General features: G+C 42.3%; 1 protein-coding gene across 1 annotated transcript in view; it reads right to left on the bottom strand.

The window, feature by feature from the left end:
- The window catches only part of MICAL2 (microtubule associated monooxygenase, calponin and LIM domain containing 2), a 217,363-nt gene that overhangs the window by 11,581 nt on the left and 188,941 nt on the right, over window positions 1-16,841 (bottom strand). Inside the window, exons 33-34 of the mRNA XM_069471163.1 lie at window positions 15,072-15,164; window positions 12,251-12,344 (exon numbers count right to left, since the gene is read on the bottom strand). Of these exons, the coding sequence (XP_069327264.1) occupies window positions 12,251-12,344; window positions 15,072-15,164 (187 nt within the window). The remainder of the gene's footprint in view (window positions 1-12,250; window positions 12,345-15,071; window positions 15,165-16,841) is intronic.

Here is a 16,841-nt window from a genome sequence, read left to right as displayed (position 1 = left end):
CTCCAGATCGTTTATCATTTTGTACTATAAGGGCTGCCCACCTTCTCTTTCCCTCTGATGTCCCAGGATAGATCCAAATGAGAATCCAGAATGAAACAAAATATCAACCACCAAAATGGAGACATAGTCTCACACCTTTATCCTGAGCCCAGGGATTGCAGAAGTCTTTTCAGCAGCATCATCACTGGGGCTCTCATTAACCTGTAAATGAACTCTGGTCTTTCCACAAGAGCGGTGGTGAAGGCTGATGCCTTGATGTTCTACTTGTGCAGCTGATCTTTTTCTTAACCTAATTCAAGACTTTATATGCATCTTGCTAAATATCACCTTGTTTATTTTGTCCTATCAAGGGGAAATCTTTTGAATGCTTTATCCAGCTGACATATTTCTCCTAGCTCTGGGATTTCTGCAGAATTGACACATGGGCATCCTGTACCTTTATGTGATACTGAAAAAAAAAAAAAAAAGTAAGATGGGGCTGGACCAAGAGCAGAGTCATCTGGCCCATTATTAGGGACCTTTCTTGGCCTTTGGGTAAAGCTGACTCTGAACGCACCAAACTGGTACCATCCAGCCCACATTGCTACATCTTGTCCATGAGGCTGTTATAGGAAACTTTGATAACAAAATAATTTCCTGAAATCAAGCTCTAAAATGTCTGCTATGTTCATTGGCACCACAAACCTTGCAACTCCACTCAGAAAAGGAAATGACATTTGTTTTTCCCAGCTTCTCAGTAAACACCAGTGGTTCCTAGGAATCTCTGAATTCTTTCTAAATGCTCATAATTTCTTTAATAATCCTTTCTAGAATTTTGACAAGGATCAGAATTCATGCTTCTTTCCCATATGAATAGTGGAAAATGAGCTCATCTCCAGTCTTGTGGTTCTGAAATTCTCCATGAGTTTTCCAAGACGGAGGTCATTTGTGCAAGTTACTTCCCCAGCAGGAGCGTAATTCTGTTCATTCAACAAATTCTGATTGCGCAATGCCACCTCCGAGACCCTGCTTTACATTCATTTCCCCTTTGGGCTTAGAAACCTAGATTCACAGCTCTCCCATTTTTCTCACCTAAGAGTCAATTTCTTCTTCTAGATATTTGTTTAATGTTTCTAGATTGAGAACCATTTTCCTTGATAGAGAAAACAGAAAGGCTGAGAGTTGAAAATCCTGCCTTTCGTCACCATCTAACATTATATTTAATGCCATCTGTCACACGCCCTGGGCCTATCCTTTCCTTGTTCTCAATCCAAAAAGAAACAGCTTTCAAGGCACTATTTTGCTGCCTTTAGAGGATTTTTTGTTGTTGTTTTTCAGATTCTGCCTCTTTGCTGCAATATACCCGCAGATTCTAGCCAGACTTTTATCCTGGATTACATGTCCCTTTCTCAATTTCATGTGCCCTAAAATATGGCCGGTCAGAGTCTACTGTGCTTCCACACTGATTTCTATTGACATCGCGCTCAACAAATACAGGCCGAACTGAATCACTCAATTGAATTTTTTTCCCAACGGAATAATTTGCGATTTTATTAGCTATAGTTCATGGTTCAGTCTTCCTTTCTTCAGCAGTCAAGAGCACTTTTGAGGGCACTTGGACAAGGAATCACATGCAGGTTTCCACAGACTCTGCCTTCCCAAAGTGCCGGGTACAGGGGGACTGAGCCCTTGCTCCTAACTCGAACAGTGCACCAAGACGTTCCTCTACAATTTCTATCAATTCCCTGCCAACCATCAAAGTCCTGCCTTGCTGATGAAGGCAGCATTGCCCCCCACTCTATATGTGGTAGAATGGAGTGAAGGAGGCATGGGCTTTGAGGCCAGACTTGGCTCTGCCACTTACAAACATGCGACACTGGGCGAGTAACCTCATGTCTCTCTGCCGTGGTCCCCTCCTATGGAGAATGGTAGTACCTACCTCACAAGTTGGTGATGGGGGTTAAATGAGATAATGCATGTAAATGCTTAGCATTGTGCTTGCCACACAATAAGCCTTCAGTAAATTATGCTGTTGTTATTACTACGTTATTGTTTCTTATAGTGAGTTCTATAGTTCTGCATGGATTATTTTCTATTCACCTTTAAAACCCAGCCAGAGTGTAAGCCCTGACTTGATTACACATGGCTAAACTTTTTTTTTTTTTTTTTTTTTTTTTTTGAGACAGAGTCTCACTCTGTTGCCCAGGCTAGAGTGAGTGCCGTGGCGTCAGCCTAGCTCACAGCAACCTCAAACTCCTGAGCTCAAGGGATCCTCCTGTCTCAGCCTCCCGAGTAGCTGGGACTACAGGCATGCACCACCATGCCCGGCTAATTTTTTCTATATATATTTTTAGCTGTCCATATAATTTCTTTCTATTTTTAGTAGAGATGGGGTCTCACTCTTGCTCAGGCTGGTCTCGAACTCCTGAGCTCAAAGGATCCACCCACCTCGGCCTCCCAGAGTGCTAGGATTACAGGCGTGAGCCACCACGCCCGGCCTATGGCTAAACTTTATCTTGTAATTTAGCTTGAGATTAACAAAAATTCTTAAATATTTATTTATTTGTTTGTTTTTGCCTCTTGTGAACAAAAAGGGCATGTGTCTGTGCGGATCCCCAGCTCTTCCTGGGAAGACTGGAGAACCCGGCGCCTACGCAGATGGTTTGCTTAACCACATCTCCCTCTGGTCCCATGGCCGCTGTTGTACAGAAAGCCCTTTCAGGGCAGGGCTGGGACTCCTAGACTAGCTAGGAACCAGGATGCAGCCCGAATGGGTTGACCACAAGGCAAGCTGCCTCTGGCTGTGAGTAGAATGGCCCAGTTGTCAACCCTCATTCTCACTCTTTGCTTGGGTCCACTGTCACCTGGTTCTCTATATGCTCTCATGTCCTCATGTCATGCTTTCTCCTAGACAAAATGTAAGTATTCCACTTGCAAAGGTGAAGTAATCAAAACCCCAAACAACTTTTTACTAATAGAGTCATTTGTATTCACCCACTTTTGCCCAAGAGTGATCTCAGAAATGCAAAGCAAATTATGCCACTCCTTACTAGAACTCTCCACAATCAAGTTCAAACCATCAAGCCTGCTAAATCTTAGTCCCTGCTTGCCTTAGGGTGACTGGCATGTGATGGTCAATGACTTTTTTCTGAATGAATAATAACGGAGAACAAGTGAACTATCTATTCTTTAAAGTCATGGTTTTTTGTTTGTTTTTTTTTTTAAACCATTTTCGTTTGTAGGTAATGCTGAATACTTCTCTGATTGTGTACTGATGTGTGGTTTTCCCAAGTTGAGTCTTGTTTTGCCGTCTGGTTCATAACTATCGAATTCTTTATATGTGATTTTCCACCTCCTTAGAATCTGTGAGAAGTCCTAATTTGGTGTTTACTGCAATTTTAAAAAAATGTATTCTTCATCCTCACTGATGGTCTGGGGCAATAAGGGGGCATTAGAGAAACTGGAAGAAGAACTCTCGGTAGCACTGGGCAGGGCATCTCCCCCAGGCTGGCTGGGGTTTAGCCCCTGACTTTTCTTCTCTGGCCTCTGGTCAGCTCTCAGCCCTGGGACGGGTGCACAGTCCTGTTTCATTTAAGTCTGTAACAACCTTCAGTACCCAGAGCTCTGGGTACATTCACCCCCCACAGACCCCTCACATAGGGTGATGATAACCCAGAAAGCCACGCTGTGCATCTGGCCTGACTCAGTCTTGACACGCCCAGGATGCTGGTAGCTGGCGCAGGATTCCATTCTGGGAGGGAGAGGCTGCAGCTGACAGACGAAAATTCCAGCCCTTCCTTTTTAAACTTTTGTTGTCATTGTTTTGTTTTAACTACATGTCTGTTATGTTTATTATAAACAAGAAATTAGTTTTTCTTGCTTTGGAGCTCTATTAAAATGGTATCATATTATATAGTCTTCTGCAACTTGTTTGTTTTAAATTCAAAATGCATCAGTGTTGCTCACTCATTTTCACTGCTGTACACACAGTATTCAGTTATATGACTATATCACAAAACTCCATTTTCCTGTGAATGGATATCTGTGTTGTTCTTGGAGTTCTGCTATTACGAATGAGGCTGCCATAAACATTCTTGTATGTGTCTTCTGGTTCATGCGAAGTTTGCTGGAATACACACTTAGAAATAAGATTCTTGAATTGTAGGGTATGCAAATGTTCAGCTTTATAGCATAAAGCCAAATCATTTTCGAAAGTGTTGTGACAACTTATGTTCCCACTAACGTTGCATAAGACCATCCCTTGTTCCTACTCCTTGCCAAATACTTAGCAATATCAGGTGTTTAAAGTTTTGACAATTTAATAGTTTAAAATAGTTTCTTATTGTAGTCTGAATTTTTATTTTCCTAATTGCTAACAAGATGTCTTTGTCATATGTTGATTGGTCATTTAGTAGTCTTCTTCTGTGAAATGTATATTTATATAATTTGCCTTCATTTATATTAGGCCGTTTACCCATTTCTTGTTGACTTTAAGGGTTTGGGAATATTCTGGAATACTGATTCCTTTTTGGTTATATTTGTTGCAAATGCAGTTGGTCCTGTGTATCTGAGGGTTCTGCATCCTCAAATTCAACCAACCATGGATTGAAAATATTTGGGGGGAAAAAAAAAAAAAGGATGGTTGTGTCTGTACCGAACATGTATAGACCTATTTCTTGTCATTATTCCCTAAATAACCGTATAACAACTATTTACACAGCATTTACATTGTATTTAGGTATCATAAGTAATCTAGAGATGATTGAAAGTACACGGGAGGATGTGTGTAGGCTATGTGGCAAATACTGTACCATTTATCAGAGGCTTGAACATCTGAGGATTTAGGGATCTGCAGGGGCCCTGAAACCGATCCCCCACGGATAACAAAGGACGAGTATATTTTCTGAACTGGTGACTTTTCATTTCTTTTGTGGTGTCCATTGGCTGCCAACTTGAGGCCAAAAAAGAGCCTTAACTTCTCAAGTTTCATGTTTCACATTAACGTCTTTAACCTTTATGGAATTGATTTGTTTATGTGATATAAAGTAAGACCCAATTTCATTTTTTCCCTGTATGGACAACCTATTGTCTGAGAATTACTTATTTCTTGTGATCTGCAATGTGACTGCTGGCTTATATCAAGTTTTCATATATGTGAGATTATGTTTGGTGACTTACAGCAAAGAATTAAAATTGGTTCTATAAAGGTGGTGAACATTTTTTGGTTGGATTTACTCCTAGCTATCTTCTGTTTTTGATGTTAATGTAAGCAATATCTTCATTATTTCATATTCTAGGTGCTTGATGCTGAGATATAGAAATGCAATTAATTTTTCTACTTTGATCTTTTATCCAGTCACCACGATATGAGCTACTACTTTTAATAATTTACTTGTATATTTTGGGGGGGCAGGTTCTCTATATGGACAACCCTCTCATCTGGAAAAAAACAAAAATTTTTTTCTTCCTTCCCAAACCTTGTAACATTTCCCCCCTGTTGTCTTACTGCACTGGCTGGGATCTGCTGTGCAACATTGAATAGGAGGCATACAGTGGGCAGCCTTATCTTATTACTGATTTTAAAAGAAATGTTCCTATCCAACAATGACGTTTACTGCAGGGTTTAGGAAGATAGCCTTCAAATTAAGAAAGTTCTATCCTTTTCTATTGCGATTTTTTACTAAAAGTTTTTATCCCAAATAGGTTTTGAATTCTGTCAAAGGATTTTTCTTCTTTTATACAAGGTTTCCCTCCGTAATGTTTTCCTATGATGGCTGTTAAATCACCCTTAGATTGCCAAATTTTAAAATTAATGGAATTAAGTGATTATTACATTCTTTTATCTTTTCGAATCTTTGCCATACCTGTGGTCATGTCTGCCCTTTTCATTTCTTCTTTATTTCTGTCTTCTATCTTATCTTTAAAAATCAATTTAAGAGAGTTGACTTTAGGCTTGTATTAGTCTTTTCAACATTTGGCTCCCAGTGAGGCCACGGACTTTCTACAGAGTGGCCGATGGAGCTGGAAACAGAGGTGAATACATGATAAATGGATTCATTAATTTTTTATTTCAAAATATTAAGGAGGTACAAATGTTTTTGTGACATGGCTTGAGTCAGGGCCATAAGTGTGCCCAATCACCCAAATAGTGTTCATTGTATCCATTAGGTGGGTTTTTTACCCCTCCTCTTCTCCCCTCTCCCCACTGCTTGATTTCTAATGACTTTTACTTCCTTCTGTGCACTTGTGTGCCCATTGGTTAGTTCCAATTTATTAGAGAGTATATGTGGTTTTTGTTTTTCCATTCTTGAGATACTTCACTTAGGATCATAGTCTTCAATTCCTTCCAAATTGCTGCAAGAGGCATTAATTCATCTTTTTTTGGCTGAGTAGTACTCTACGGTATACATATACCACATTTTGTTAATTCACTCATGAATTGATGGGCACTTGGGTTGATGTCACATCTTTGCAATTGTGAATTGTGCTGCAATAAATATTTGAGTGCAGATATCTTTTTGATAAAATGACTTCTTTTCCTTTGGAGAGATACCCAGTAGTGAAATTACTGGATTGAATGATAGGTCTACTTTTACTTCTTTGAGAAATCTCCATATAGTTTTTCATAGGGGTTGTACTAATTTGCAGTCCCACCAACAGTGTATAAGTGTTCCCTTCTCTCTGCATCCACACCAGCATCTATTGTTTTTGAACTTTTAAATTAAAGCCATTGTAAAAGGAATAAGTGATATCTCATTGTGGTTTTAATTTGCATTTCCCTGAAGATTAGTGCTGTTGAGCATTTTTTAAATGTGTTTCTTGCCCATTTGTCTATCTCCTTTTGAAAAATATTTCGTTTATGTCTTCTGGCCACTTTTAAATGGGGTTGTTTTTTTCTTACTGATTTGTTTGAATTCTTTGTAGATCCTGGATATTAGCCCTTTATCAGATGTGTAGATTACAAATATTTTCTCCCATTCTGTAGTTTGTCTATTTGCTCTGTTGATTATTTCCTTAGCTGTGCAATAAATGGATTATTGATATTTGTTACATGAAGCAATCTTCCATAGACTGTGAGCATCCTTACATGTCTTTGCCAAGTGTTCCAAACTACAAGGACTCTGAGCCATTCCTGTAACTAATCAGTTAGATAACTTGAGAAGTAGGTCAGGAAACCACAGTGTAATCACTGTATAACTACTTGTTTCCTGGGAAAGAGGGACTGGCTCATTCACTGCTTGCTATAAAAGCTGCTGGCTTCCTTGCCCTGGGCTGCTTAGCTGTGGGACCACCCACTCCAGGCACAGGTGCCATCTGGGTCTATCACGTCACATTGTGGGACTTGGAGACAGGCAACTATGCTACTGTGCTGATGCTCTTGCTGTTTGCTGTGCTGTGAGTACTAAACTCCCTTGTTCTGATGCACTGAATTTTGTCGTTTACTTTCAGCACCTATAGAGTTGTAGCAAACTAACCCAAATTCATTGCTTGCTTAATTATCAACTTTGGAGTCTTGTTATGCCCTGCCAATTTCTATAAGGTTGGAGTTCTTTTCTGACAATATCCCATTATATTATGTGATAAAATAACATTATCCGTGTTTGCATGTTTATGGCTACCTACATCCAGACAGCTCCTCTGGGATCATAGAAAGATCTCAGCCCTTCCCTTGCTCTGCTGACCTCTGGACACACAGTGACCAGCCGTGTGTAATGACAGATGAGAGTGTGCGACCTTGAACTCACTGCCTTTTAGTACATGTAGGGGACAAATATTAGTTATGAAAGGTTACCTAAAGGATATCCATTCCCAAATTATGGCTGTAAGAAAGACGTGCCTCGGAGCCCATGGTCTGCTCTCGTTGTTAAACTGCTTTTATTGAATCATTTTTTTGGGGGGGGGGGGGCGGAGGAGGATACCAGTATGAGTCTATATTGCGATCCTTATATGGGCCAAGCATGCAAAATTCATGTGTTATATGTATTTATAGAAACCAGCTTAAATCTCTTCTAGAGAGTATAACTATAAATGAATGTGAATGAACCAGCACACAAGTACAGTTTGAGAAGTCATTGACCATCCAGTGATGCTTTATAATGATAGGAATATAAAAGAAAAGAGAAGGAATCCATATTTTTAAACATCTATTATATATCAGGCTCTTTTTTAGGTGCTTTACTAACATTATTTCACTTAATCTCTTCTTCATATCATCCCTATGAGGTTGGTATTATTAGTCCCATTTTACAGATGAGAAAATTTGGCAGAGAGGTCAATAATTGTCTAAAATGGCTACCTCGGGATTCAAACAAACTCAGGAGTGTCTGGCTCTGATACCTGTGCTCTGTCCAGGATACCTCCCTGCTACGTTATCCATGAAATTATTATTCCTCGGGTTCTCAGCAGTCAAGATGAAAACCACAGAGTATGAGCCAAACTACTTCTCTGGTCCAGGTGCGGTTCACTTGGCATTTCTCATCACAACGTGTGCTCCTGCTGCCACCTGCTGGCAGCCTTGTGCATACTGATTTTTTTTTTTTTTTTTTTTTCCCTTAAATCCCTTAGTCTTTGTAAAGGACAAATCCATGTGGTCCCAAAAAAGGCAAGAAGCTCCATGTGGACAACCAGCTGGAAAATCTCCCCAAAGTTGGTGAAGTGATAAGGGAGTAATAATTCTTATCTACTTCCCCTGGGGATAAACCCTTTGCCCTTCAAAGCTGTTCTCCGTTCTCATTAGATTTTATCTGTCTCCAGGTATTGAATGAAAGCAGATTCTGTCATCCAGACCATGCAAATTTGGATGGGGGTCTCTTGCTAAATTGGGGTATTCTGTGGCCCTAATCTGTAACACCGATCACCACATTGACAGCTAACCAGCCAGCAGGTAACAAACAGTGCCTGGACCAGGAAGAGCCTAAGTGTCCGGCAGAGTGGCTGGGCCTCCCCCTGGAAGGCGGTGGTGCCCCGGGGACCCAGGCTCCTGCACATCCTGTCCTTCACCTGGGCAGTCAGGACCACGAGGGACTCCATGCCCCTTGTCAAAGACAACACACATTCACACACCCCGCAAAACATATTGATCTCTCATCTGGGTGGATTGTTAGATTTTTGTTTTTCTTTGTTACCCTTTCCTTGACAAAATGGGGAACCCGGGGGTGGGAGAGCTTATTTCTGACTGCTGGGAAAGAAGAAAGCCGTAATTGTTGTCACGGCAATGAGGAGCTCATCAAAGCCTCATTTTGCTCATCAGCCATCACTGCCCCCCTTCTCCATCCCGCACCCCCGCATGTTCCTCTAATTCAATGCCCGCCTAATGAATAACTCTTAGAACAAAAGACCCTTTCAGGCTGCCTACATAATTATTAGAGGAGCCTTACATAACTGTCGCAGACTACTCATGTTTGCAGGCCTGTCTCTAAATTTGGTTATTCACAACCTTTATAGCTCAATATTATTGTCTAACTGTGATCATTTTCTAATTATCCTAATAATACCTATTAAATAATTCCCATTAAGTCACTTGAACCGGAGCAGCACAGGCCAGCTCAAATACAGCTTAACCTAATAAGCATTGGTCATTCATTAAGCAACAGGGCAATCTCTTAAAGGGACTGAATAGAATATTAAACCACAAAGGAATATTAGTATTGCACAAATGTTATTACAAGTTGGAGTGTATTAATTCTGATGCCTGGTTTGCAGATCTTCCGCATGGTTTCCTTTGAGGCCAGTCTCCCTGACTCGACTCTTGCGGTCTCCAGCCCCTTGTTGAGCTGCATCTGTCACCCACACAAGGACAATCAAGGTAGAAAGGCCCATGAACTTACCAGGGGAATTAAATTACCAATGATATAAAGGGAATGAGTAGAATCCGTCTTCCGGCTGGTTTGGCACACCTTTGAGAACACCACAAGGTGGCTAGGTTTCTTTAGCCAGAACTCAAAATAGCCCTTTCTTTTCCTTTGTTTCTTTTATGTTTTTATATTTGGAGGATGAAGGAGATTTTCAAAAGATGCTTTAAACTTTTGGTTTCTATAATTTAAATTTCAAGCAGCAAAGATTAGAGAGACTTTTCTTTAAAAGTGTACGTGTGTAGATAATAATATTTTGTAAAATAATATTAGGTAGTGTTTACTGAATGGGTACAACGTAGTAGATGCTCTGGTAGACACTTTGCCCACCCATGCCCCTAACTCTGAAAAATGACCAGGTAATATGGGGATTATGATCTCCATTTTTCAGATAAGGAATCTAGGTCCAGGGAGTTTAAGTGATTTTCCCAGCACTGTACAGCCTAAATGGAGTGGAACAGGACTTGAACACAAGGCTTTTTGATTCCCATCGTGTTGGCAACATGTTGCTAATGGCAAACTGACATGCCCTAGCTTTGCTGCTTTTTCCTTTCATTTCTAAAGCTCTCACTGAAATCGGCAGATTCCTAAAGACAAGTACCAGAGCCTTCTTGATTGGGAATATGACCAACCACCAAGCAAGGGCAGTTCATGCCACTGAAAGTCCCAACAGCGGCTGCAGGGACAGGGAGTGACTCTCATTCCAAGCAGCAAGAAAGTCATCATTTTTATATTAAAGCCTACTTCTGATGAGTGAAATCGGGTTATCTTTTCAAGAAAATCCACAGTGTAGTTTAGAAAAAAAAAAAAAAAAAGGAGCAAATGTTGATTAATCATCTACTCCATGCCAGGCACTAGGCCAGGGGTTTTACATCAATTGTTTTAGCTAATCTTCACCACAAATACAAGAAACAGAGTGATCATCACTCCCAATTTACAAACAAGGAAACTGAGGCACGGAGGGGGTAAAGTCTGACTCCACCGTTTTCCTGATATCTAGTAATAAATTAGCCATGCAGCGAATGAAGCTGAAACCGCAGGGCCCCTTACTTGGATGCACCCTTGCAAGGCTCTGGGTGCAACCCTCACACGTTGGCAGACATGACCCTGTATGAGCTTCCAGCCTCCAACAGTCTGGGTCTGCTCCTGCCGGTTTCATCACTCTCAAATGAATGAACTTTTAAAAGAACTGCACTCCTAACCTTTCACTTGTTGCATAGCAAGTAACCTGTTGTTTACATTATTGCACATAGAGCTATGTGTTTTCAGTGTTTGGTTCTTCACACTTTATATCTCAAATATAGAAGGCTGAAGTCATCGCATCATAAAACTAGAGACAATACCTCCAACAAACTCTAAGGGCTCCTCCAATTCATTAGCTACACCGCTCCTGGAGGGTTTTCCCAAAAACTGTAGATTTCCTTAAGCCATTTCTTACCTGAGAACCCTTCCCTGGCTCCTCACCTGTTAGGGTATTTTGTGTCTGTTCCCATTTGGCCTTTGTAGGTGCTGTGCCCTCTGCCAGAACAATCCCCTCGCCTCGCTGGGTAACTCCCGCCCCTCTTCTGGTTCTCATCTTATGTATGATCCTTCCAGAAAGCCTAGCCTGATGGCTCCCCTCCCTCCAGGATCAGTCCAGACCCTCTTGGTTCCGTTCACGTTGTACACTAATGCTTGTCCTTATCACAGCACTTGTCATACTCTACTGTGGTTTATTTACATATCTGTATCTCTCAATGGACTATAAACTTCTCAAGGTAGAAATTGCATCATACTCATTGTTATAGACCCAGGGTCTTTATGTCCAACACATAGTAGGTCTTCACCAGATGAATTCTGTTTGAATCTAAGAATCCGAAGCCATCAGTGGAATAGTTACCATTTATTGCTTTGCCTTGGGCCAGGTAAGGTGCTAATTTAAGCATCATTTTGAATTCCATCTTTAATCCTTATATCAGCTCTATAACGGAGAAAACCACTATTATCACCATTTTAGATGAGAAAATGAAAATTTATAAAGATTTTTAACATGACTGGCCCAAGGTCATAGTAAAGGAAAAACAAGGACTTTGATTCTAACTCCAGGCTTTGAATCACTAACAACATTGCTTGAACACCCAATATTTCTCCTGAATTTATCTCAACCCCTGAATTGCAAAGAACATTCACACTTGCCAGAAGAGAGGCTGGGCAGGACAGAAACCCGGTTACAAGGCCCACAGGCTGACCGATGCCCCTAGAAATTTCAGATGGGACCACCAGTTTGATTTTTAAAGCCTGCAGCAGTTGTGCATTTAGCACCACATGTCTGTGCTGACAGATCCACAGGGGGTGACAAGGTCCCACTGTTTTGCCCAGATGGTCAGCCGGCTCTACCCTCAGACCACGCCCGCGGCTCCATCTCCGCTGAGATGCCATACCTGCCTCTCCTCGCAGGGCCTTCTCCAGCCTCACGCCCTGGATCTCGGATGCCCTCTGCCGCTCTTCCACCTCCTCCAGCTGCCTCTGGATGGCCTGCAACGCCAGGATCACATGTCATATGGGGACTGTCCACACACAGGAGCTGATCCTGCCACTCACTCTCCAGGAGAAAGAGGCCCTTTCACTCGGGATGGTCCTGCCTTGACTAACTGCGCAAGGACCTCTGAACTACCAAACAACTAGACTTGCTGTTTCCCTTCTTTAGGATGAAACATAAAGCAAGGAATCTGTGTGTATGTTCAACCTGCCCCCAAGTAGGTGTTAAAACAGTCCCCTTTGACAAGGCCAATCACAGGGATGTCCTCCAAGACAGAGGCTGCTGGGCTAGGAGAATGGTCCTCGTGGCTCCTGGACTCTTCCTCGGAGCCCACAGCCTCTGACTGTGGTCATGGAATAATGACAGGAGCTGTAGCCATGACTCAGAGTAGGCTACGGGGTCCGGGGCAAACACAGTACACTCATATTCTATTTCCCTAAGAACCACCAGCCTATAATTCTTAAGAAGTTGATCTGGAGCAGGAGACCTGGGCCAACTCTTGGGGCTTGGTATTCTTTATTCAGATTGTCCTACTCCTATCCTTCCCTACAAATTGTACCTATTCTTTCACTGTAGCAATGGACTGTGGCTTTGTTACTAGTAGGTTATTAAGACAAGACACAAGATGTCTAACCCATTAGGGGACAACCTCACACTCTCTTTAGACTCGTACCTATTAAGGTTTGGGGTCATGACTAGGTTTGCAACGACGTATTTATTTTCCTTACTAGCTATTAATATTCCTCTCTTGTACATATTAGGAAGGAAAGTTAAGGGAAAGCCTTTCCTATATAAGTTTTGTTCATTCCGATCAATTTTCTCTGCTTTCAAACAACATGCTGCTAAAAGGCATATCCCTTGGCAGAACAGAATTTGCACCTAGTGGAACAGGTATATTAAAGGAATTGTCACCTGTTTGGGCAGACAGAATGCCTGTGTTCTTCCTCTGCCTTATTTCAGCTCTGTCTCATTCCCCTTCCTCCTTAACCCTACGTCTTTCTAAACCTCCTCTGGAATCACGGGTACAGTAGCCGAGGCCCTCCAACCCCGTGAAGAGAGCCAAGCAGGGGACGGGCCTGAGCAGCCACCTGCCTCTTCTTGTCCCACCTATGAGAGTTTAAGCCCCAAACATAAAATCTGCAATAGATGGGAATTCTCTTTAAAAGGACTTGTAATTTTACACTCTTTTCCTCTCATCTCTCTTCTCAAGACAATTGGATCTTTACAAATCCATCTCTCTTGCTGGTGTGGTGCAGGATTGCTAAAGTGAAACGCTTACGTGACTTTATTACTGACTACTGTGAAATGACAGTACATGGTTGTTATAGACTGAATTGTGTCCCCCACCCCCAAAACCCTCCCCAGATTCATGTGTTGGAGCCCTAACCCGGAATGTGATTGCATTTGCAGATTGGGCCTTTAAGGGGGTAATTACGGTTAAATGAGGTCCTAACCTGATAGGACGGTGTCCTTATAAGAAGAGAGATACCAGAGATATTTTTCTCACACACAACAGGCCATGTGAGGACACGGCAAGAAGGCAGCTGTCTGCAAGCCAGGAAGAGAGGCCTCAGCAGACACCAAACCTGATGGCACCTTCATCCTGGACTTCCAGCCTCCAGAACAAGAGGAAAATAAATTTCTGTTGTTTAAGCCACCCATCCGTGGTGTTTTGTAATGGCAGCCCAAGCAGACTAGCACAGTGGTCGTTCTCCAGAAAGGAAGGAAAAATGTCTCAAAGACTAAAAAGGGCCAGTATGGGTGCCAGCAGGTGAGGACGCAAAAGGCCACTGTAATTCTTCTCGTCACCACCTACTGTCTGGGGTGAAAATATAAGGAAGAGAAATTGACAAGCTTGCCAATCGATTTCTTAAGACTTGTCTTGTTCTCAGAAGGAAAAGTTGAAATGTTTCAGGGCAATCTATTTGAGAGGTTGTGGGTGGACAGAGGGGAGTTCGTGGGAGTCTCCCCGTCCACTAGGTGAAAGGGGGCTCCTGAGCCCACTACCGGCAAGGGTGAAGGAGGTTGGGTTAATGACTTTACTCTTATCGGAAATGACCTTGGGGACTACATGGCCAGATAAAGGGATAACTGCAGAAAGGGATGTCAGGGGACGTTGGATTAACACACTCATTCTCAGTCCTTAGGTCCTAATGCCGAGCTGTTCTTCAAGACCAGGTTCAGGGTTCTCAGGGACATGGAGAATACCTTGACTTTCTGCTCCATTTTGCCTGTCTGTGACAGAGGGTGCAGATGGGCTTGGGCAGAAATGTTTGAAGGAAGCAATCAGGCAAGGAAATCTATACTGGAATGCTGGACACTTGTGATTTCAAGTAACCTTGTTACGGAGACAGCCCTTAACAGTGGTAGTTTAGCAAAGACACTGTCAGGAGTCGGTGGAAGACAGAGGACACAGAGGACAGAAGTAAGGTCACTGCTCTGTGGCAGTGAGGGTCGATGCACCAGCCCAGCCTCACTTTGTAGAGCACGTGTGGGCAGATGGAAAGGCGGCTACGAATGGGCCATCTCAGCACCAGGGCTCTCCAGGTCCCAGCCCCGCTGGGGATTGAGCCAGGGCCCTTAGAGTGGCGGCAAACCTGGTCCCTCAGAGACAGGTGCCTGGCCCTCCTCCAGCCTGCTGTCCCCATTACCATACAGACCCTCAGAGCTCTTTCCATCTGAGACCCCATATCCCGGCCCCCTCACTCAGCCTGTCTTCTGACCTGAGCCTTATAGAGTCTTTTCAGTTCTTCTTGCTTAACCAATTGCTTTGTTGCTTTTTCCAGCTTCCGTCGTCTTCTAAGGGTCTTCCTTTCCTATGAAAACCAGTGGAGAAGAAAAAATATGTCTGAAAAAAATGGAATTGAAGTTTATAAAATATCATCATAGGCTTCTGTCCTCTCCAACCAATGGTTCCTAACCACTACTTTGCTTCTAGAATAATGACATCCAGTAGAACTTTCTGCAATGATGAGAATGATCTCTGTCTATACTGTTTAAATTTGGAAGGCACCAGCCACACGTGGCTACTGGACACTTGAAATGAGGTGAGTGTAAGGAACTGATTTTTAAATTTTATTCAATTTTAATGAATTTAAATGTAAATTTAAGTAACCACATGTTGCTGGTAGGTGCCAGATTGGGAAGCTGGTGTGTGTGTGTGTGTGTGCACGCTCGTGCGTGTGCATGCAGGGAGTGTATGCATATACAGGAGTTGCTTTACAGAGTACTGACTAGGTTCAGTTGAGAGAGGGAATAAGACAAGAATTATACTTTACGTATGTGCTACCATACAGCCCAGGGATGAGGGGCCTGGGAGAGACAGGCAGGCAGACATACACATTCTCACTACATGAAAACCAGTTAACAATTTAAATAGTACTTAGGTTAGTCTGAAGTGCCTAATCAAACCTGGTACTAGAGGGATGGATCTAAATAATTGAAATCGAAGTGCTTCTTGGCTTGAGGGAGGCCTGAGATCACTTCCCTTCCCTCCTTCACTTTGCTTATACAAATTCAGCATTACTGTCTCTGGGTTTGGTGTGTTCCTGGACTTTTTAAAAAAAAATTCAACATTTATGCATGCAAAATAGATGTCTGGATCTTGTTGGTGCCATTTCCTGGCTTTAAGCACCAGAGAAAGGAGAAGTGTTGGTGTGGCCAGTTCTACACATCGGAAAGTTCAGGAGACACTTCTGCTCAGAGAGACAGCACAGAGTAATGTGTGAGCACTGGGCCCAGGAGCCACGCAAAGCTGGCATCAAGTCCCAGCTGGGCTGTGTGGGCTTCAGCGTGTCAACACGGCTTGCTGAACTTCAGTGTCCTCTTCAGAGCAATGAGGATTTAATGCCTACCTTGTAGGGATACCATAAGGATTAGATGAGATAACACAGGCTAAGCCCTTTGTAGATACTTGAAAGAGATATGGGATAAAATACTCAGTAAATAGCGTGGTTTGGATTATAACTAGCATGTCTATTGTATTATATTGTACATTAGTATGACTGTGACTCTTTTCTAAAATCTATTTTTCATCAGTGTGTGACTAGGTATATACACACACATCCTGCATATACAAAATAGATGTTCAAATTGGGCTAGTTTTACTAGCCCAGTTTGCCTTCTCTGAGCATACACATTAGCTTTCTACATATTAGGATGAGGATTAGAGCATGCTGGAGATTTCTTTTTAATGCTGGCAGAAACAAATACAGAATTTAAAAATTGTTGTAGCTAGCCTGGTGCCTGGGCATTCACTAACTATAGTTGAACTGAATGTTTGCTCATTAAATGCTTATAAAGCCGTAAGTGGGGAATAGAGACCTAACAGCCTGACCCTTGATATTGCCAGAGCAATCTGAGTCCAAAACAAAGGTCAGAGATTGGACCTTGAAAGCATGTGTGTTTCAGGGCTCTATGGGTCCTTGTCATTTTGTCACTCATCCCATGGACATGGATGGAGAAACCATTACTGTCCTTAAGAAAACATTCAG

Source organism: Eulemur rufifrons, chromosome 6, assembly GCF_041146395.1.
Source record: "Eulemur rufifrons isolate Redbay chromosome 6, OSU_ERuf_1, whole genome shotgun sequence".
Classification (NCBI taxonomy): Eukaryota; Metazoa; Chordata; class Mammalia; order Primates; family Lemuridae; genus Eulemur; species Eulemur rufifrons.
This window is presented reverse-complemented; position numbering and strand designations above follow the sequence as displayed.